Source organism: Aethalodelphis obliquidens, unplaced genomic scaffold (genome assembly GCF_003676395.1).
Source record: "Aethalodelphis obliquidens isolate GAN/ISIS:26980383/991018 unplaced genomic scaffold, ASM367639v1 scaffold32, whole genome shotgun sequence".
Lineage (NCBI taxonomy): Eukaryota > Metazoa > Chordata > Mammalia > Artiodactyla > Delphinidae > Aethalodelphis > Aethalodelphis obliquidens.
In genome coordinates this window covers 11621060-11644211 of record NW_020837976.1, presented here as the reverse complement: position 1 = coordinate 11644211, position 23152 = coordinate 11621060, and the positions used below count along the sequence as shown (strand labels likewise).

General features: G+C 38.2%; 1 protein-coding gene across 12 annotated transcripts in view; it reads left to right on the top strand.

Annotated features, from left to right (window-relative positions):
- The window catches only part of NOL4 (nucleolar protein 4), a 394743-nt gene extending 384217 nt beyond the window's left edge, over positions 1-10526 (top strand). For all 12 annotated transcript variants that reach the window (XM_027127706.1, XM_027127705.1, XM_027127708.1 and 9 more), the window contains one exon: positions 8599-10526. In XM_027127706.1, coding sequence (XP_026983507.1) covers positions 8599-8792 — 194 coding nt within the window. In that variant the 3' untranslated portion in view covers positions 8793-10526. The remainder of the gene's footprint in view (positions 1-8598) is intronic.
- Positions 10527-23152: the final 12626 nt, after the last annotated feature.

The following is a 23152-nucleotide window of genomic DNA, read 5'->3' as shown; positions in this document are numbered from 1 at the left end:
ACTTCATAAAATTTGAAATTTTGCTTTATAGTTGACATGCATTTTAATTACATTGTATTGTTTGAGTTAGGCCAAACCAGTCAAGTATGACATTGACTCAATGAGGCAGAAATGGAAATTAGTGACAAACAGGGAAGGACTGTTTGAGCAGTCACTAGTTAAATAATTTATTCATTTGTGAATATTTTAATTTTTTTTTTTGCTTCACTATCCAACCTCATAACTTTGATGATCTGAATAATCAACATTCAGCAAAAAGAATTTCTTGTACTTTTGATTTATATTCTCAACCCTGATCCTGTAGATCTAAAAGAAACAAAGATAATGAAGTTAACTTTCTTTCAGAACAAAAACTAGCAGAGCTGTGAATGGCTTCTCAATTACTGAGCTATCTAGAGTTTGCCTATGTTAATAAAAATCTGAAAGAAAGCAAAAGCCATGTCTCAGTTTAGAGGTGTAGACCTTTGAGCCAGAGGTGGAGAATAATCCACAAACTGCAATATTAGAATAAAAGCACAACCTCTCTCACCCCAAAAAGAACCAGAGCCCTCACCCCACCCTTTCTCAATTCCAGTTCAAGATGCTAGTCAGCAACTTGGCAGGACAGCAAAACCATCACAAAATGTTACACCTTCTAATGACATAATGACAATCAGCCAGACACTAGGTATCTACATAACTGAGGGGAAAATTCTTTCATAAAGATTTGTACTAGGTAGAGAACAGACTTGCAGTTGCCAATGGGGGAGGGAGGTGGGGGAGGGATGGGTTGGAAGTTTGGGATTAGCAGATGCAAACTATTATATATAGAATAGATAAACGACAAGGTCCTACAGTATAGCACAGAGAACTGTATTCAATATCCTGTGATAAACCATAATGGAAAAGAATATGAGAAAGAATATATGTGTACATATATATATATATATATATATATATATACACACATACATGTATATAAATGAATCACTTTTCTGTACAGCAGAAGTTAACACATTGTAGGTCACCTATACTTCAAGTAAATAAATATATAGATAAATAAGATTTGTACTAGGATTCTTGAATGTAAAGGAAAGAAGTAAAATTTAAAGTTGGTTCATTCAGAGACCCAAACTCCTATTATGTCATGATGGTTTCTTAATCTGCTCAGAATTTCCCAAACAGTTGCTGTTAATGGTTTGCTTGTACGGTATTCCTATTTGCAAGTGTAACATCCCTGCATCTCTCCCTTTCGGCTTGTTATATCTGTGTCATGATTTTGTGAACAGGAGAACAAATGGCAGCCGACTCCTGCTAGAAAACCAAAGCTTTGAAAAGGCCATGGCAGAAGTGGAGATAAGTTTCTCTCAGATGTCAGAGTTTGAGTGCTACTCCTGTCTCTCTCCTAATTAAATTCCAAGTGAAGCTACTTCCCTCTTATGGGACATCTGCCTCCTAGCTGACAGAACTCCTTCTCTCCCTTTGGGGGAGAGGGTGTAAGGGGATGGATCTTGACTTGTCTCCATTATGCCTCAAGAAGAACTAGAGGATAAAATAACAACCTTCATTTTAGTTCATGAAATGAATACTGCTATCTGAAAATTTATAACATGTTTAGGAAAAAATCTGTTAAAATACTTTCAAGTTATAGAATCACTACAGTTTTGGAGCATGCCTTTACTTATGTGCTTAGTAATATTTTTTCAAGGATTTTAAATTTATTACTGCAAATTTAATAATTATAGCAATTGCTTAACGAAAGGTAAGAAATATAAGAATGAATGCTTAGGTATACAATAAATACCTAATATAATAATCTAAGAGTAATCATACAAAGAATCTTAACACAAATGCTTCAAGAGTTTTAAATCACTTAATAAATTCTTTTTCAGTAAAAATTTACAAAAATGTCATCAAAAAGCAGACCTATATGATCTAGTTAAATATATGTGAGGAAAAAGTGTTGACACATGAGTGTTTTGTGCAAATAAATATTGTTAAATAGGTATTTAACAATACCTAAAGCAGGAGCGGACGAGTGGACGCAGCTGGCTGCAAAGTCGCGGGACTTCTTTCTCTGGATTTCACTGGGTCCATGACCCAGGGACAGGGACAAGCCAGCAGCAGCTTGCAGGGACGGTCAGACTCTGAGGTATTCCAAAATTGGAAACTAGGGCATAGAGAGGGTAAGTAAGCTGCCTAAGATCACACAGCTAGTAAGTGGTGAAGCTGCAATTCTCACCGAGGAGGAGGCCATCAAGGCTGGAGCTGGTGGGTGAGGATAAGAACAGCCATGTTGATGAAAGGCTCTTGGTGTCCAGCCAGGAGTCAGGGCTCTGTCTCTGAGGTGGGAGAGCCAACTTCAGGACACTGGTCAACAAGAGACCTCCCAGCTCCACATAATATCAAACAGCGAAAATCTCCCAGAGACCTCCATCTTAACACCAGCACCCAGCTTCACTCAACGACCAGCAAGCCACAGTGCTGGACAACCTATGCCAAACAACTAGCAAAACAGGAACACAACCCCACCCATTAGCAGAGAGGCTGCCTAAAATCATAATAAGGCCACAGACACCCCAAAACACACCACCAGACGTGAACCTGCCCACTAGAGAGACAAGATCCAGCCTCATCCACCACAACACAGGCACTAGTCCCCTCTACCAGGAAGCCTACACAACCCACTGAACCAACCTTAGCCACTGGAGACAGACATCAAAAAAAACAGGAACGATGAACCTGCAGCCTGCAAAAAGGAGACCCCAAACACAGTAAGATAAGCAAAATGAGAACACAGAAAAACACACAGCAGATGAAGGAGCAAGATAAAAATGGACCAGACCTAACAAATGAAGAGGAAATAGGCAGTCTACCTGAAAAAGAATTCAGAATAATGATAGTAAGCATGATTCAAAATCTTGGAAATAGAATGGACAAAATGCAAGAAACATTTAACAAGGACCTAGAAGAAATAAAGATGAAACAAGCAACAATGAACAACACAATAAATGAAATTAAACATACTCTAGATGGGATCAATAGCAGAATAACTGAGGCAGAAGAACAGATAAGTGACCTGGAAGATAAAATAGTGGAAATAACTACTGCAGAGCAGAATAAAGAAAAAAGAATGAAAAGAACTGAGGACAGTCTCAGAGACCTCTGGGACAACATTAAATGCACCAACATTCGAATTATAGGGGTTCCAGAAGAAAAAGAGAAAAAGAAAGGGACTGAGAAAATAGTTGAAGAGATTATAGTTGAAAACTTCCTTCATATGGGAAAGGAAATAGTTAATCAAGTCCAGGAAGCACAGAGAGTCCCATACAGGATAAATACAAGGAGAAATACGCCAAGACACATATTAATCAAACTGTCAAAAATTAAATGCAAAGAAAGCATATTAAAAGCAGCAAGGGAAAAACAACAAATAACACACAAGGGAATCCCCATAAGGTTAACAGCTGATCTCTCAGCAGAAACACTGCAAGCCAGAAGGGAGTGGCAGGACATACTGAAAGTGATGAAGGAGAAAAACCTGCAACCAAGATTACTCCTCTACCCAGCAAGGATCTCATTCAGATTTGATGGAGAAATTAAAACCTCTACAGACAAGCAAAAACTGAGAGAGTTCAGCACCACAAAACCAGCTTTACAACAAATGCTAAAGGAACTTCTCTAGACAAGAAACAGAAGAGAAGGAAAAGACCTATAATAACCCAAAACAATTTAGAAAATGGGAAGAGGAACGTACATATCGATAATTACCTTAAATGTAAATCGACTAAATGCTCCCACCAAAAGACACAGATTGGCTGAATGGATACAAAAACAAGACCCTTATATATGCTGTCTACAACAGACCCACTTCAGACCTAGAGAAACATACAGACTGAAAGTAAGGGGATGGAAAAAGATATTCCATGCAAATGGAAAACAAAAGAAAGCTGGAGTAGCAATTCTCATATCAGAAAAAATAGACTTTAAAATAAAGACTATTACAAGAGACAAAGAAGGACACTACATAATGATCAAGAGATCGATCCAAGAAGAAGATATAACAATTGTAAATATTTATGCACCCAACATAGGAGCACCCCAATACATAAGGCAAATACTAACAGCCATAAAAGGGAAAATAGACAGTAATACATTCCTATTAGGGGACTTTAACACCCCACTTTCACCAATGGACAGATCACCCAAAATGAAAATAAATAAGGAAACACAAGCTTTAAATGATACATTAAACAAGAGGGACTTAATTGATATCTATAGGACACTCCATCCAAAAACAACAGAATACACATTTTTCTCAAGTAATCATGGAACATTCTCCAGGATAGATCATATCTTGGGTCACAAATCAAGCCTTGGTAAATATAAGAAAATTGAAATTGCATCAAGTATCTTTTCCTACCACAACGCCATGAGACTAGATATCAATTACAGGAAAAGATCTTTAAAAAATACAAACACATGGAGGCTAAACAATACACTACTTAATAATGAAGTGAGCACTGAAGAAATCAAAGAGGAAATAAAAAAATACCTAGAAACAAAATGACAATGGAGACACAACGACCCAAAACCTATGGGATGCAGCAAAAGCAGTTCTAAGGGGGAAGTTTATAGCAATACAAGCCCACCTTAAGAAGCAGGAAACATCCCGAATAAACAACCTAACCTTGCACCTCAAGCAATTAGAGAAAGAAGAACAAAAAACCCCAAAGCTACAAGAAGGAAAGAAATCATAAAAATCAGATCAGAAATAAATGAAAAAGAAATGAAGGAAACAATAGCAAAGATCAATAAAACTAAAAGATGGTTCTTTGAGAAGATAAACAAAATAGATAAACCACTAGCCAGACTCATCAAGAAAAAAAGGCAGAAGACTCAAATCAATAGAATTAGAAATGAAAAAGGAGAAGTAACAACAGACACTGCAGAAATACAAAAGGTCATGAGACATTACTACAAGCAACTCTATGCCAATAAAATGGACAACCTGGAAGAAATGGACAAATTCTTAGAAATGCACAACCTGCCAAGACTGAATCAGGAAGAAATAGAAAATATGAACAGACCAATCACAAGCACTGAAATTGAAACTGTGATTAAAAATCTTCCAACAAACAAAAGCCCAGGACCAGATGGCTTCACAGGCAAATTCTAGCAAACATTTAGAGAAGAGCTAACACCTATCCTTCTCAAACTCTTCCAAAATATAGCAGAGGGAGGAACACTCCCAAATTCCTTCTACGAGGCCACCATCACCTTGATACCAAAACCAGACAAGGATGTCACAAAGAAAGAAAACTACAGGCCAATATCACAGATGAACATAGATGCAAGTATCCTCAACAAAATACTATCAAACAGAATCCAACAGCACATTAAAAGGATCATACACCACGATCAAGTGGGGTTTACTCCAGGAATGCAAGGATTCTTCAATATACGCAAATCTATCAGTGTGATAAATCATATTAACAAATTGAAGGAGAAAAACCATATGATCATCTCAATAGATGCAGAGAAAGCTTTTGACAAAATTCAACACCCATTTATGATAAAAACCCTGCAGAAAGTAGGCATAGAGGGAACTTTCTTCAACATAATAAAGGCCATATATGACAAGCCCACAGCCAACATCATCCTCAATGGTGAAAAACTGAAAGCATTTCCACTAAGATCAGGAACAAGACAAGGTTGCCCACACTCACCACTATTATTCAACATAGTTTTGGAAGTTTTAGCCACAGCAATCAGAGAAGCAAAAGAAATAAAAGGAATCCAAATCGGAAAAGAAGAATTAAAGCTGTCACTGTTTGCAGATGACATGATACTATACATAGAGAATCCTAAAGATGCTACCAGAAAACTACTAGAGCTAATCAATGAATTTAGTAAAGTAGCAGGATACAAAATTAATGCACAGAAATCTCTGGCATTCCTATATACTAATGACGTGAAATCAAGAAAACACTCCCATTTACCATTGCAACAAAAAGAATAAAATATCTAGGAATAAACCTACCTAAGGAGACAAAAGACCTGTATGCAGAAAATTATAATACACTGATGGAAGAAATTAAAGATGATACAAACAGATGGAGAGATATACCATGTTCTTGGATTGGAAGAATCAACATTGTGAAAATGACTCTACTACCCAAAGCAATCTATAGATTCAATGCAATCCCTATCAAACTACCACTGGCATTTTTCACAGAACTAGAATAAAAAATTTCACAATTTGTATGGAAACACGAAAGACCCCGAATAGCCAAAGCAATCTTGAGAACGAAAAACGGAGCTGGAGGAATCAGGCTCCCTGACTTCAGACTATACTACAAAGCTACAGTAATCAAGACAGTATGGTACTGGCAGAAAAACAGAAATATAGATCAATGGAACAGGATAGAAAGCCCAGAGATAAACCCATGCACATATGGACACCTTATCTTTGATAAAGGTGGCAGGAATGTACAGTGGAGAAAGGACAGCCTCTTCAATAAGTGGTGCTGGGAAAACTGGACAGGTACATGTAAAAGTATGAGATTAGAGCACTCCCTAACACCATACACAAAAATAAGCTCAAAATGGATTAAAGACCTAAATGTAAGGCCAGAAACTATCAAACTCTTAGAGGAAAACATAGGCAGATCACTCTAAGACATAAATCACAGCAAGATCCTTTCTGACCCACCTCCTAGAGAAATGGAAATAAAAACAAAAATAAACAAATGGAACTTAATGAAACTTCAAAGCTTTTTCACAGCAAAGGAAACCATAAACAAGACCAAAAGACAACCCTCAGAATGGGAGAAAATATTTGCAAATGAAGCAACTGACAAAGGATTAATCTCCAAAATTTACAAGCAGCTCATGCAGCTCAATAACAAAAAAACAAACAACCCAATCCAAAAATAGGCAGAAGACCTAAATAGACATTTCTCCAAAGAAGATATACAGACTATCAACAAGCATATGAAAGGATGCTCAACATCATTAATCATTAGAGAAATGCAAATCAAAACTACAAAGAGATATCATCTCACACCAGTCAGAATGGCCATCATCAAAAAATCTAGAAAGAATAAATGCTGGAGAGGGTGTGGAGAAAAGGGAACACTCTTGCACTGCTCGTGGGAATGTGAATTGGTTCAGCCACTATGGAGAACAGTATGGAGGTTCCTTAAAAAACTACAAATAGAACTACCATATGACCCAGCAATCCCACTACTGGGCATATACCCTGAGAAAACCATAATTCAAAAAGAGTCATGTACCAAAATGTTCATTGCAGCTCTATTTACAATAGCCAGGACATGGATACAACCTAAGTGCCCATCATTGGATGAATGGATAAAGAATATGTGGCACATATATACAATGGAATATTACTCAGCCATAAAAAGAAACGAAATTGAGCTATTTGTAATGAGGTGGATAGACCTAGAGTCTGTCATACAGAGTGAAGTAAGTCAGAAAGAAAAAGACAAATACCGTATGCTAACATATATATGGAATTTAAGGAAAAAAAATGTCATGAAGAACCTAGGGGTAAGACAGGAATAAAGACACAGACCTACTGTAGAACGGACTTGAGGATATGGGGAGGGGGAAGTGTAAGCTGTGACAGGGCGAGAGAGAGGCATGGACATATATACACTACCAAATGTAAGGTAGATAGCTAGTGGGAAGCAGCCGCATGGCACAGGGAGATCGGCTCGGTGCTTTGTGACCGCCTGGAGGGGTGGGATAGGGAGGGTGGGAGGGAGGGAGACCCAAGAGGGAAGAGATATGGGAACATATGTATATGTATAACTGATTCACTTTGTTATAAAGCAGAAACTAACACACCATTGTAAAGCAATTATACCCCACTAAAGATGTTTAAAAAAAAAAAAACCCTAAAGCAGTATTCCAAGTCTAGTTTCTTTGTGGTATGGTTTGTACTAATCATATACTTACAATACACTTTGAAAGCAAACTTCAGTCTAATATATTCACATTTTTAAATACTAATCAATTGGTGGAAAAAGCAGTGGCCTGAAATGAAAAAAATATGCAATTCACGTCCCTATTGTGCCACTTAAAAGTTATTGACCTCTAAACGTGTCATCGAACCCCCGCAGTCCTCAGTTTTCTCTGTTCTAAATTGAAAAGTTTGTGATCTAGGGTCATTAGCCTCACCATGTAGGCTCTTTTCATTTCTGAATTGGTGGGGTCCAAATTATTTGTTATCGAATGTAGCAAATAAAAAATGGATTCCATCATTTTCTACTACTCCAGAGAAGCTTCTACTTGTGGAAGGTGGACTTAACATTGAATTTTCCAAAAAGCACATGTTAAGAGAATTTCTTCACTGTCTTTATACAATCAGAAGTGACCGCCAGAGTCTGCGCCAGGAGTCTAAGAAAATCCAGCCACTCTTTTCCCATCCTGCTGCTCTTCCATCTTTCTGAGAGCAGATGTATTTGATTAAGGGTATCAGTAGCTTCTCATGAAAGAATAGGTGAATTAAATCAACACTAATTTATTTAGTGCTCATGTTCAAGATACTAGAAGAAAAATTGTCCATGTCTAATTTGTGCTGATTTTTTCTAGGACCCACTGATCTCAGCATGAAGAGGCAGTTGGCGACCAGCTCAGGATCCTCCAGCAGTTCGAGCTCCAGACCCCAGCTGAGTCCAACTGAAATCAATGCAGTGAGACAGCTGGTTGCAGGATATCGGGAATCCGCTGCATTTTTATTGCGTTCTGCAGATGAACTGGAAAATCTTATTTTACAACAGAACTGAGTCCAGCGACGATCCTCTTCACTGAGGTTTAAATTTGCAGTTTCCACTAATGACGTTTTGATTTCCCAGCAGAGATGCGTCTGGTCTTACTGCACAGTCTTAAGAGAAATATTTCCATTATGCCACATTGTCCTTGATCCATAAAGTGATGTGTTTAGGTGCTTCAAAGGAACTCTGGCCTCTGAAGTACTTGAGATACTTTAATGTGTCCAGCCTACTGTTTTTTGTTTCAGTGTGCCAGCATAAATACCTGGGGCAAAAAAAAAAGGCTGTATATTCCTAATTCAAGGATAAAACAGAAGAAGCTTGTGGTATAAAAAGTAGTTCAAGATCCAACTGAAATATTAGTGGAATTTGCTACTGACTTACTGGACTGAAAGCTGCAGTATCTGGCAAAAAATAAAAGCCAAAATTTCTCATTGCTACAGGATATAACAATGAAAAGGATCTTGTATTTTAAAAAAATATGTAATTTTTATAAAAAGAAAACTTGTTTTTCATTCAGAATTGTCATTTTTACTTTGGTAACTTTTTCATAGGTCCTAAAAGAAAACTGTTTTGAGAAACTACTGTAAGTACCTTTTCCACCTCCCTTTGCCTTCTCCTCTTTCCAAATTCTTTCTACAAAAATAACACTTGATGCTGGGGGAAAAAAATACCCTTGCCTACGTTCTTTAAATCGTCGCATCAGGAACTACTTCCAAGAGAAGCCTGCGTTTCTGCACTCATGCTGGTCTCAAGCATCCCACTCACCATTGCAGCTTTACCATAGCGGTTTTCACCACAGAATTTTTTAATATTGAAAAAGACATATCATTGAAAAAAAAATGACACCTTGATTTCTTACAGCTGCTCTCCCCAGATTGCCGCTGCTGTCTTATGGGCATCCCTCTAGCAGCCATTGGATGTCGATGACTGAATGTTAAAGAGGTTGCAAGTGACAATCTGAAAATTTGCACTCTTGTGTGTAGTTTTCTTTTCTCTCTTTCAGAAATAGTTCCCAAAAAGACCATTACCTCTCCTGATATAATTTGTATAATTTACAGTTGTAGGTAAAAATGATGTAAAGAACTCTCAGTGGATGCAGCTGCAATCTACAATGAACTGTCCCCTCCTCTTCCCCATATTTTGCCCTTCTTCCTGATTTTATAGTGTTGAATACACATGAATGGTGTTTTCTTTGTGCACTGAGGCAAGCCTATTTTTTAAATATTTAGGGAGGAGTACATCAGTTTACGCTTCTTGTACAATTTTTTTCTGTTGTTTGGCTTCGGTTGGATTACAGGTTCTTTGTGCATTCCTGAATTTGCCTTATTTCATGTAAAATTTATGTCATTTGGTTTTTGATAAGTTGAAGACATCAGTGATATCTCTTAACTACTTGTTACCTATAGTTTTTCAAGTAATGACTGTGATTGTGACCAAGTAATGTGCACTTTTTCTTGTAACTGTGGACATTGCTATGCTCTTTTCTTCTAGTGTTTCTAGAATTACTGTTCCTTACAGTTACGTAAACAAAAAACAAAAAAACAAAAAAGAACTTTTGTGATACTGTTGGTGAATATAATGTGAAAATCTTATTGAAATATGAGTATTTTGGAAATACATAGATGCACAAACATCTTTTAAGGTGTGGATTTAGAGTTTGCTTATTTAAATGAAAATTCAAAAACTGAGGGCTGGTATAATTTTCTCTGTTTTGTTGGGTTTAATAAACAGATTTCTGTGTTAAAACACTGATTGTGAAACCTTATAAACTTTCTGAATGATATGAAATGTTATTTTATACCTACATTTAGCACAAAATTGACAGTTCAAACATATTTCAAGAACATCCCAAGGTCCCCCAGAGCTTCCACATTCAGTCTAATAAATAATTTATTCCAAGAAGGGGTAAAGCAGATTAGCAAACCATGGGTATTTCATCTGATTGTTTAAATCTGATTTAAGAATTTATGTTTTATTCCCCATTTTTCATGAGTAATCTGGCTCTTTTAGTCACTCCTAATTTAACATTTTGGGAGAAACATACCTGTTTTAAGTGCCTGTTTATGCTTTGGGTTTTGTCGTAAGAGTATTGGAAGCTTTGGCATGGTTACTATTTAACAAAGTAACACCCCGGTTTGAGATCAGCCTATACATAAAAAATCCTTAATAGCGATAGTAAAGCAAATGGATTAGAGAAAGGGAGTTCCAGCAAGGTGCTCTTGTTTTCATTTCATTTTCATCTTCACTTATACTCCCACATCCATCCACCAAGGAGTAAATTCCCCCCACATCTTCTGCTTTTTGCACATTTATGTAAAAGAATAGGGTACCAGGATTCCCATTGTTTCCAGGGGAGAGCTCAAAGGCCAAAACAAAATACCATGTTGCTTTCCTTTTCCTTTGTAACTTGTACCTGAAAACACTCTGGTCCTTTTTAACCCTCTGTCACAAGAGAATAGAGATCACACCTCCTTTATAAAGCATTCTGGAGAAATTGGGTGCAGGTTCATATTCTCATTCAAATGAGGTGATATAAAACTCTCATAAACACGGAGGTCAAATAGAATTTTCTGCCACTTCTGACAGCTTTTCATACAGCAGCAGTTTCTTGTCACATATGTATTACTTTATCACACTTAATAAGAAAACATTCCTTGAAGTAACCACAGAGAATGCAAACACAAGCAGCTACTGAATTTTCTTAAATTGTGTTAAGGAACAACACTTGGTAAAAAGGGCATTCCAGGAACGATAGCCACTGTTTACTGATTATTTACACATGGTAAAGGCATTGTATTTCCTTTAATTCTCACAATAACACTAGGAGATCGGGATAGTCACTTTCCATTTTACAAGAAGGCTCGAGAAAATGAAGTAACTTGCCGCCAGGAGCACCGAGCTAGAGAGAACTTGAAGCCATTATTTGACCCAGGTAGGCCTAGCGCTGGAGCACCCGCTATTGGTCGCTACAATCTGTTGCCTCCCAGGTACTAAATCCTTAACATTCTGCACTGACTTGGAACCAGGCCTGTTTATGCTAAAGTTTAGCAGTTTTATTTGTGTAGTTAAATAATAGTTATGACATCAAATAAACGATCTGACTAAACACGGAGAGTTTTATCCCACTTATAGAAGTTTAATTTCCTTTAAGTTATGTTCTCTACAAATATAAAGAACTACAATAAAGCCCACCACTAATGAAAATCAAATACATAAAGCAGGAAGAAAAGGCAGTGACTTTTTAAAAAAAAAAAAAAAAGACAATGGGGACTTCCCTGGTGGCGCAATGGTTAAAAATCCGCCTGCCAATGCAGTGGACACAGGTTCAAGCCCTGGTCCGGGAAGATCCCACATGCCGCGGAGCAACTAAGCCCGTGCGTTACAACTACTGAGCCTGCACTCTAGAGGCCGTGAGCCACAACTACTGAAGCCCGTGTGCCTAGAGCCTGTGCTCCGCAACAAGAGAAGCCACCATGATGAAAAGCCTGCACACTGCAACGAAGAGTAGCCCCCGCTCACCGCAACCAGAGAAAGCCTGCGTGCAGCAACGAAGACCCGACGCAAACATAAATAAATAATAAATTTATATAAAAAGAAAAAGACAATGATGGGTGCCAGTAGTGAATCCGGTAAGGAAAGAGAAAAGGGATTATCCAGCTGAACCCGCAAAGGTAAGTTTGTTCACCTGAGATTTCAGTCTTAGGCGGGTGCTATTTTGTTCTTTTGATTAATCCTGGTACCATTAACACAAATACCATTCAAAGACTTATCTTTCTATGTCAAAAATATTTTCTAATTTCGTACAGCCCAGGTTTCAAAAGTTTAGTTTGTAAAGAAAAAGTTCCAAAAATAAAGCAGGTAAACAATACATTAACATACTGTTTATCTTTTAAATTGTGTTTGAGATGCAGAAATTTGGTAAAGATTGAGCACAAGCTAACCTATAGGAGTTTGCCATTTAAATATGATTAAAATCTCCTTTCTTAAAAATATTTTGAAAGGAGATAAAAATGCGACTAGTAGATTAACCTATCTCCAGTTTTAAGGTCAATCATTTTCAACATTTAATTTTGTTTTCAGATTGCAAAAGAAACTTGAGAAATACAGGAAAAGAAGGAAAGATAATCCCAGCAGCCATAGAGAACCATGAATAACATTTTATAGTATATCTTTCAGAGCTTATCTAAACAGGTATATGAACATTCTTCTGTTTGATTTTACTGTATATGGTGTTTCCTTATCTGATTTTCTGTCCTAACAATATACCATGAATACTTCCCACATCATTAGGTATTCTTCTTTTTTTTTTTTTTTTTTTTTTTTTTTTTTGCGGTACGTGGGCCTCTCACCGTTGTGGGCTCTCCCACTGTGGAGCAGAGGCTCCAGACGCGCAGGCCCAGCAGCCATGGCTCACGGGCCCAGCCGCTCCGCGGCATGTGGGATCTTCCCGGACCGGGGCACGAACCCGTGTCCCCTGCATCAGCAGGCAGACTCTCAACCACTGCGCCACCAGGGAAGCCCTAGGTATTCTTCTTAAGTATTATTTCTGATGACTATAGTATTATATTGTATGAATGTACTTGTATTAATTTTCTATTGCAGCTGTAACAAATTACCACAAACACTATAAATTTATTTCAGTCTGCTAAGTTGGAAGTCTCACTGGGCTAAAATCTAGGTGTCAGCAGGAATATGTTCCTCTCTGGTGGCTCAAGGGGAGAATCCATTTCTTGGCCTGCTCTAGCTTGAAAGCTGCCTGCATTCCTTGACTTGGGGTCCCTTCCTCCATCATCTAAGCCAGAGCTTAGCATCTTCAAATCTCTCTGTAACTCTGACCTCCTTTTCTGCCCCCTCTTCCACCTTTAAGGACTCTTGTGAGTACACTGGGCCCATATGGATAAAGTAGGACAACCTCTTTTAAAGTCAGATGATTAGCAAACTTAATTTCATCTATAAATTTAATTCCTTAATTTGACATATAACAAAACATATTGACAGGTTCTGATGATTAAGATGTGGACATCTCTCTCTGGGGGGCATTAGTCTGCCTACTCTAGTTATCTTAATTTCCCTTTTTTTTTTTAATATGCCTCTGTACCCAACTGTATTTCATCCATTCACCTGTAGTAAAGATCCTAAGTCAGCAGCACAAATATTTCACAAGTAATTGTTAGCTGCCGTATCTGTACTTTTTCTTCTTATGAAGGGCATAGTTTTTTGGAAATTATTTTGATGACATTTTTCTTTAATTTCTCACATTCAAATCAAATGTAATAAACAAATACATATGGTAAATGTGCAGCTAAATCTTTCAAGGGAAATGAAACAAAAATACCTCTGAATTCTTTCCTTACTTTGATTTCTTAGAAAGTGCTTCTGCCCAAGAAATTCTCTGAGATATGTTTAAGGCCATCTCATTAGACCAGAATAGGTACACGAGGATCCAAAGCTTAATCAAATTCTGTAAGCAATGCAACCACATTCATAAAACTTCTAGTGGTAATTACCAGTGGTGTTTTATTTACTCTGAACAAATAAAAGATATATTAATATTAGATGTTATTAGATGACATGTCTTTTAAAAGGAAGAGTTTGGCAATAACATACCTATTGAATTTAGGATAATCAAATGAGTTTAAAAAATAAACCTCTTTACCTCCATTTCTTTGTGAGAAAACTATTTCATTAACATATTAAAAATTTTATTTCCCTTCATCTACTGTGCTTTTTTTTTTCCTTTTCAATTGCTATCCACTGAAAGAAGATCAAAGATAATTCAAGACCATTTTTAATGCTGTGAGAGAAAAAGCAAACAAACAGTAAAGCATAGACCACAGAGAGGAAATACTATTACTCAAAGTGTGGAATTGGCAGCAGTTTTTTTCCCTCTAAAGTGTTGACTTCTCATTTTCTTTGTTTATTGGGGAATGGATTACCCCAGGCCCCCCATGAGAAATGCCTCTACTCATGGAAAGCACTCCATTGCAGTGACGGAACAAGTGGCCAGAGATTCCCCAACAGATTATTTAATCTTAGTTCCTTTGCTAGTGGAAGGATTCCAAGGTCTGCCTTGAACTAAACCCATAGAGTAGTAAGCCTCTTCGCCCGTTTTATTTTTCATTCATTTGAATAGCATACTCTTTGACCTACTATGTGCAGGGCATCAGGCTCTGATACAGAAAAACTATTCCTGCTTCAAGGGGTCACATCTAGTGGAGGAGAGAGACAGAGGTACAGATGGTTATAATACAAAAGGATAAAGAGAAACAGTGTAACATGTAATGATAGAAACATGCCAAACAGGTCAAAGGAGGGCACAGACCTCTATAAGAGTGGGGGAGGGTAGGTGCAGGGAGCTAGTTGGTCACAGACATGGAGCTCTGGGGAATACTTGGCAAAAGTGTTGAGTTTGTTTAGGGAGGATGGACGAATGAAAGATGCGTGAGTTAAAGACATTTTTCAACTACAGAGTACACCACAAGTTGAGGATTGAGGAGGCATGGAATAGCATGGTGGGCAGTCACTTGAGCAGTTTAGTGTTGCCGGAAGGCAGAGTTTGAGATGAAAAGAGATTGACTCCTGGAGAGGAATAAAGGAGCCAGATCATGCAGGGCCAGAGCTGCCATGCAAAGGAGCCTGGCTGTGTCCGGCCGAGGATGGAGAGACCCTGGCAGGTTCGCACAGTGGTAAGTGTGCATTGGCACCTCTGTTGACTATTTGCTGGGACTTCAGTGGAAGAAGATGACGTAATGCTAGATCACAGGACCTCCCTCCATCCCCAACAGTAAATTAAATAAAACTAATAGTGAAAAACAAAAAGTATTACATAAGTAGCATATGAGCAATAAAGGAATGGGCTTTGTCCTATACCCACTGAAAGGTGGGAGCCGTGAAGATTCAGTAAATGTCACAAATTAATGTGACTTCGTCCTTAGGAAACAGATCTGAGGAAAGAGACTGAATGGAAAGGAATGTTGAAAACCCCACTATTAAAGTTCTAGTTGGAAGAAAGGAGAATGAGGGGTGAGTGGACCAGCTTGTGGAAAAGTATGTACACAACCTTCAGGAACACAAGACCCTTGCTGCCCTCCCAACGAGTTTCCAGAAGTAGAAACACCATCAGGACTTGCCATTTCATGTGTTCTCTGGTGAAAAAGACAAGCTGAAGAATAAAGAGGAATACAGTGATACAAGGGTATGCTTTCTACAAAAAGAAATGGAGATTCAATCGGCATTTCCCTTGCCCCCTTCCCGTCCTGTCCTTTTTCTCCTCTCATTTACCTCTTCCTCACCCCTGACTAATAAGTCAGTGGCCAAAACTTATGAGGTCCACTTGTCTTGTTTGATTTTCTCTTCTGAGAGGGAAACAGGCAAAGGTGCTGGAGGAAAGGGAAGGCATTAGGAGAAATGAGTTACTGGATCTCACTGCCTCTGTCAAAGTGAAGTTCCAGAGTGTCCACCGCAAAACTGGGGAATTTAGGAATCTTAAATTTCCTATCCCCCAATATGGATAGCACACAGTCCTGCCTAAGTGGAGTGAGTTATGAAACTGGACTACAAATGACATTGCAGAAGACAATGATCACAGACTTGTCGCCCCAATCTCAACAGCTAGCATCACCTCCCAGAACCCTGCTCTCCAAACTTTCAGCAAAACAAAAGCAGATAGAACTCAAAATAACTCACCCTCAGGATGCAGGTCAAAGAGAAGAAGTGTGAGTTTAGATAGAAAAAGAAAAAGGGGGAAAGAGATGTCAGGGAGAACCTAATCACACTGTATTTGGAGAAACAGTAAGTACAACAATGAACATAGCCCATAAATATGAATAAAATATAAACAAACAGTATGGCACCTGTATATCCAACCAACAGCAAAGAATGGAAGTCAGGCAGGCAGACATGGAAGAGTAGTTTCTCCAAGTTTTTTTAAAAATACATTTGAGAGAGACCTTCAAGATGGCGGAGGAGTAAGACGTGGAGATAACCTTCCTCCCCACAAAACATCAAAAATACATCTGACATGTGGAATAACTCCTACAGAACACCTACTGAACGCTGGCAGAAGACCTCAGACTTCCCAAAAGGCAAGAAACTCCCCACATACCTGGGTAGGGCAAAAGAAAAAAGAAAAAACAGAGACAAAAGAATAGGGATGGGACCTGCACGAGTGGGAGGGAGCTGTGAAGGAGGAAAGGTTTCCACACACTGGGAAGTCCCTTCACCCTGTGTGCAAGCACAGGTCACTATCCACACAAACCCCTCCAGGGACCTGTACAGCCCACCACTTCCAGGGTCCCCTGATCCAGGGACAATTTCCCTGGGAGAACACACGGCGCACCTCAGGCTGTTGTAACATCACACTGGCCTCTACTGCTGTAGGCTCGCCCTTCATTCTGTACCCCTCCCTCCCCCGGCCTGAGTGAACCAGAACCCCCGAATCAGCTGCTCCTTTAACCCCGTCCTGTCTGGACAGGGAACAGACGCCCTCAGGTGACCGATACACAGAGGCAGGGCCAAATCCAAAGCTGAACCCCAGGAGCTGTGCGAACAAAGAAGAGAAAGGGAAGTCTCTCCCAGCAGCCTCAGGAGCAGCAGATTAAATCTCCACAATCAACTTGATGTACCCTGCACCTGTGGAATACCTGAATAAACAAGGAATCATCCCAAAATTGAGGCGGTGGACTTTGGGATCAACTGTAGACTTGGGGTTTGCTTTCTGCACATAATTTGTTTCTGGTTTTATGTTTACCTTAGTTTAGTATTTAGAGCTTATTATCATTGGTAGATTTGTTTATTGATTTGGTTGCTCTCTTCCTTTTTCTTTTATTTATATATAGATACATTTTTTTTCCTTTTTCTCTTTTGGTGAGCATGAATGTGTATGGTTCTCTGTGTGATTCTGTCTGTATAGCTTTCCTTTTACCATTTCCCCTAGGGTTCTGTCTGTCTGGGTTTTTTTGTTTGTCTGTTTGTTTATAGTATAGTTTTTAGCGCTTGTTATCATTGGTGGATTTGTTTCTTGGTTTGGTTGCTCTCTTCTTTCTTTCTTTCTTTATTACTTTTTAATTTTTCTAGTTTTAATAACTATAAATTTTTATTTTAATTATTTTATTTTATTGTTAATTTTTCTTTCTTTCTTTTTTTCTCCCTTTTCTTTGAAGCCATGTGGCTGACAGGGTCTTTGTGCTTCAGCCAAGTGTAAGTCCTGTGCCTCTGAGGTGCAAGAGCCGAGTTCAGGAGAAAGGTCCACCAGAGACCTCCCAGCTCCACATAATATCAAATGGTGAAAGCTCTCCCAGAGATCTCCATCTCAACACTAAGACCCAGCTCCACCAAATAACCAGCAAGCTACAGTGTTGGACACCGTATGCCAAACAACTAGCAAGACAGGAACACAACCCCACCCATTAGCAGACAGGCTGCCTAAAACCATAATAAGGTCACAGACACCCCAAAACACACCACCAGACGTGGACCTACCCACCAGAAAGACAAGATCCAGCCTCATCCACAACACAGGCACTAGTCCCATCCACCAGGAGGCCTATACAACCCACTGAACCAACCTTAGCCACTGGGGACAGACACCAAAAACAATGGAAACTAAAAACCTGCAGCCTACGAAAAGGAGACCCCAAACACAGTAAGTTAAGCAAAATGAGAAGACAGAGAAACACATAGCAGGTGAAGGAGCAAGGTAAAAACCCACCAGACCAAACAAATAAGGAGGAAATAGGCAGTCTACCTGAAAAAGAATTCAGAGTAATGAAAGTAAAGAAAAGATGATCCAAAACCTTGGAAACCAAATGGAGAAAATAAAAGGAATGTTAAACAAGGACCTAAAAGAGCTAAAGAACCAACAAACAATGATGAACAACACAATAAATTAAATTAAAATTTCTCTAGGAGGAATCAATCACAGAATAACTGAGGCAGAAGAATGGATAAGTGACCTGGAATACAAAATAGTGGAAATAGCTACCACAGAGCAGAATAACGAAAAAACAATGAATAGAATTGAGGACAGTCTCAGAGACCTCTGGGACAACATTAAGCACACCAACATTCGAATTAGAGGGGTCCCAGAAGAAGAAGAGAAAATAAAAGGCACCAAGAAAATATGTGAAGAGATTATAGTTGAAAACTTTCCTAATATGGGAAAGGAAATAGTCAATCAAATTCAGGAAGTGCAGAGATTCCCATACAGGATAAATCCAAGTAGAATCACTCCAAGACACATATTATTCAAACTATCTAAAATTATATACAAATAAAAAATATTAAAAGCAGCAAGGGAAAAACAACAAATAACATACAAGGAATCCACATAAGGTTAACAGCTGATCTTTCAGCAGAAATGCTGCAAGCCAGAAAGGAGTGGCAGGACATATTTAAAGTGATGAAAGGGAAAAACCTACAATGAAGATTACTCCAACCAGCAAGGATCTCATTCCGATTAGATGGAGAAATTAAAATCTTTACAGACAAGCAAAAGGTAAGAGAATTCAGCACCACCAAACCAGCTTTACAACAAATGCTAAAGGAACTTCTCTACTCACGACATACAAGAGAAGGAAAAGACTTACAAAAACAAACCCAAAACATTAAGAAAATGGTAGTAGGAACATACATATCGATAACTACCTTAAATGTAAATGGATTAAATGCTCCAACAAAAAGACATAGACTGAATGCATACAAAAACAAGACCCGTACATATGCTGTCTACAGGAGACCCACTTCAAAAATAGGGTCACATACACAATGAAAGTGAGGGGATGGAAAAAGATATTCCATGCAAATGGAAATCAAAAGAAAGCTGGAGTAGCAATTTTCATATCAGACAAAATAGACTTTAAAATAAAGACTATTACAAGAGACAAAGAAGGACACTACATATTGATCAAGGGAATCAATCCAAGAAGAAGATATAACAATTGTAAATATTTATGCACCCAACATAGGAGCACCTCAATACATAAGGCAAATACTAACAGCCATAAAAGGGAAAATCAACAGTAACACAATCACAGTAGGGGACTTTAAGACCCACTTTCACCAATGGACAAGTCATCCAGAATGAAAATAAATAAGGAAACACAAGCTTTAAATGATACATTAAACAAGATGGACTTAATTGATATTTATAGGACATTCCCTCTAAAAACAGCAGAATAGGGGCTTGCCTGGTGGCACAGTGGTTGAGAATCTGCCTGCCAATGCAGTGGACATGCTTCAAGCCCTGGTCTGGGAAGATCCCACATGCCACAGAGCAACTGGGCCCGTGAGCCACAACTACTGAGCCTGCACGTCTGGAGCCTGTGCTCTGCAACAAGAGAGGCTGCGACAGTGAGAGGCCCATGCACTGCGATGAAGAGTGGCCCCCACTCGCAGCAACTAGAGGAAGCCCTCACACAGAAACGAAGACACAACACAGCCAAAAATAAATTAATTAAAAAAAAACCCAGCAGAATACACTTTCTTCTAAAGTGCCCATGAAACATTCTCCAGGATAGATCATATCTTGGGTCACAAATCAAGCTGTGGTAAATTTAAGAAAATTGAAATTGTATCAAGCGTTTTCTGACAACAATGCTATGAGACTACATATCAATTTCAGGAAAAATATCTGTAAAAAATATAAACACATGGAGGCTAAACAATACACTACTAAGTAACCAGGAGATCACTGAAGAAATCAAAGGTGAAATCAAAAAATACCTAGAAATGAATGACAATGAAAACAAAAAGACCCAAAACCTATGGGATGCAGCAAAAGCAGTTCTAAGAGGGAAGTTTACAGCAATACAATCCTACCTCAAGAGACATCTCATATAAACAACCTAACCTCACACCTGAAGCAATTAGAGAAAGAAGAACAAAAAAACCCGAAGTTAGCAGAAGAAAAGAAATCATAAAGATCAGATCACAAATAAATGAAAAAGAAATGAAGGAAACAATAGCAAAGATCAAAAAAAGTAAAAGCTGATTCTTAGAGAAGTAAACAAAATTGATAAACTATTAGCCAGGCTCATCAAGAAAAAAGGGAGAAGACTCAATCAACAGAAATTAGAAATGGAAAAGGAAAAGCAACAACTGACACAGCAGAAATACAAAGGATCATAAGAGATTACTACAAGCAACTATATGTCACTAAAATGGACAACCTGGAAGAAATGGACAAATTCTTAGAAAAGCATAACCTTCCAAGACTGAACAAGGAAGAAATAGAAAATATAAACAGACCAACCACAAGCACTGAAATTGAAACTGTGATTAAAAATATTCCAACAAACAAAAGCGCAGGACCAGATGGCCTCACAGGCAAATTCTATCAAACTTTTACAGAAGAGCTAACACCTATCCTTCTCAAACTCTTCCAAAATATAGCAGAGGGAGGAACACTCCCAAATTCATTCTACAAGGCCACCATCATTCTGATACCAAAACCAAAGGTGTCACAAAGAATGAAAACTACATGCCAATATCACTGATGAACATAGATGAAAAGTCCTCAACAAAATACTGGCAAACAGAATCCAACAGCACATTAAAAGTATCATACACCATGATCAAGTGGCATTTATCCCAGGAAAGCAAGGTTTCTTCAATATATGCAAATCAATCAATGTGATACACCATATTAACAAATTGAAGGATAAAAACCACATGATCATCTCAATAGATGCAGAAAAAGCTTTTGACAAAATTCAACACCTATTTATGAGAAAAACCCTCCAGAAAGTAGGCATAGAGGGAACTTTCCTCAACATAATAGGGGCCATATATGACAAACCCAGAGCCAACACTGTTCTCAATAGTGAAAAACTGAAAGCATTTCGTCTAAGACCAGGAACAAGACAAGGTTGTCCACTCTCACCACTCTTATTCAACATAGTTTTGAAAGTTTTTCAACATAGTTTTGGAAGTTTTAGCCACAGCAATCAGGGAAGAAAAAGGAATCCAAATCGGAAAAGAAGAATTAAAGCTGTCACTGTTTGCAGATGACATGATACTATACATAGAGAATCCTAAAGATGCTACCAGAAAACTACTAGAGCTAATCAATGAATTTGGTAAAGTAGCAGGACACAAAATTAATGCACACAAATCTCTTGCATTCCTATACACTAATGATAAAAAATCTTAAAGAGAATTTAAGGAATCACTGCCATTTACCATTGCAACAAAAAGGATAAAATACCTAGGAATAAACCTGCCTAAGGAAACAAAAGACCTGTATGCAGAAAACTATAAGACACTGATGAAAGGAATTAAAGATGATACTAACAGATGGAGAGATATACCATGTTCGTGGATTGGAAGAATCAACATTATGAAAATGGCTATACTACTGAAAGCAATCTACAAATTCAATGCAATTCCTATCAAACTACCAATGGCTTTTTTCACAGAACTAGAACAAAATATTTCACAATTTGTATGGAAACACAAAAGACCCCGAATAGCCAAAGCAATCTTGAGAAAAATGGAGCTGGATGAATCAGGCTCCCAACTTCAGACTATACTACAAAGCTACAGTAGTGAGACAGTATGGTACTGGCAGAAAAACAGAAATATAGATCAATGGAACAGGATAGAAAGTCCAGAGATAAACCCACACACATATGGTCACCTTGTCTTTGATAAGGAGGCAAGAATATGCACTGGGGAAATGACAGCATCTTCAATAAGTGGTGCTGGGAAAACTGGACAGCTACATGGAAAAGAATGAAATTAGAACACTCCCTAACACCATACACAAAAATAAACTCAAAATGGATTAAAGACCTAAATGTAAGGCCAGACACTATCAAACTCTTAGTGGAAAACATAGGCAGAACACTGTATGACATAAATCACAGCAAGATCTCTTTTGACCCACCTCCTAGAGAAATGGAAATAAAAACAAAAATAAACAAATGGGACCTAATGAAACTTAAAAGCTTTTGCACAGCAAAGGAAACCATAAACAAGATGAAAAGACAACCCTCAGAATTGGAGAAAATATTTGCAAATGAAGCAACTGACAAAGGATTCATCTCCAAAATTTACAAGCAGCTCATGCCCCTCAATATAAAAAACAACCCAATCCAAAAATGGGTAGAAGACCTAAATAGACATTTCTCCAGAGAAGATATACAGATTGCCAACAAACACATGAAAGGATGCTCAACTTCACTAATCATTAGAGAAATGCAAATCAAAACTACAATGAGGTATCACCTCACTCTAGTCAGAATGGCCATCATCAAAAAATCTAGAAACAATAAATGCTGGGGAGGGTGTGGAGAAAAGGGAACCCTCTTGCACTGTTGGTGGGAATGTAAATTGATACAGCCACTATGGAGAACAGTATGGAGGTTCCTTAA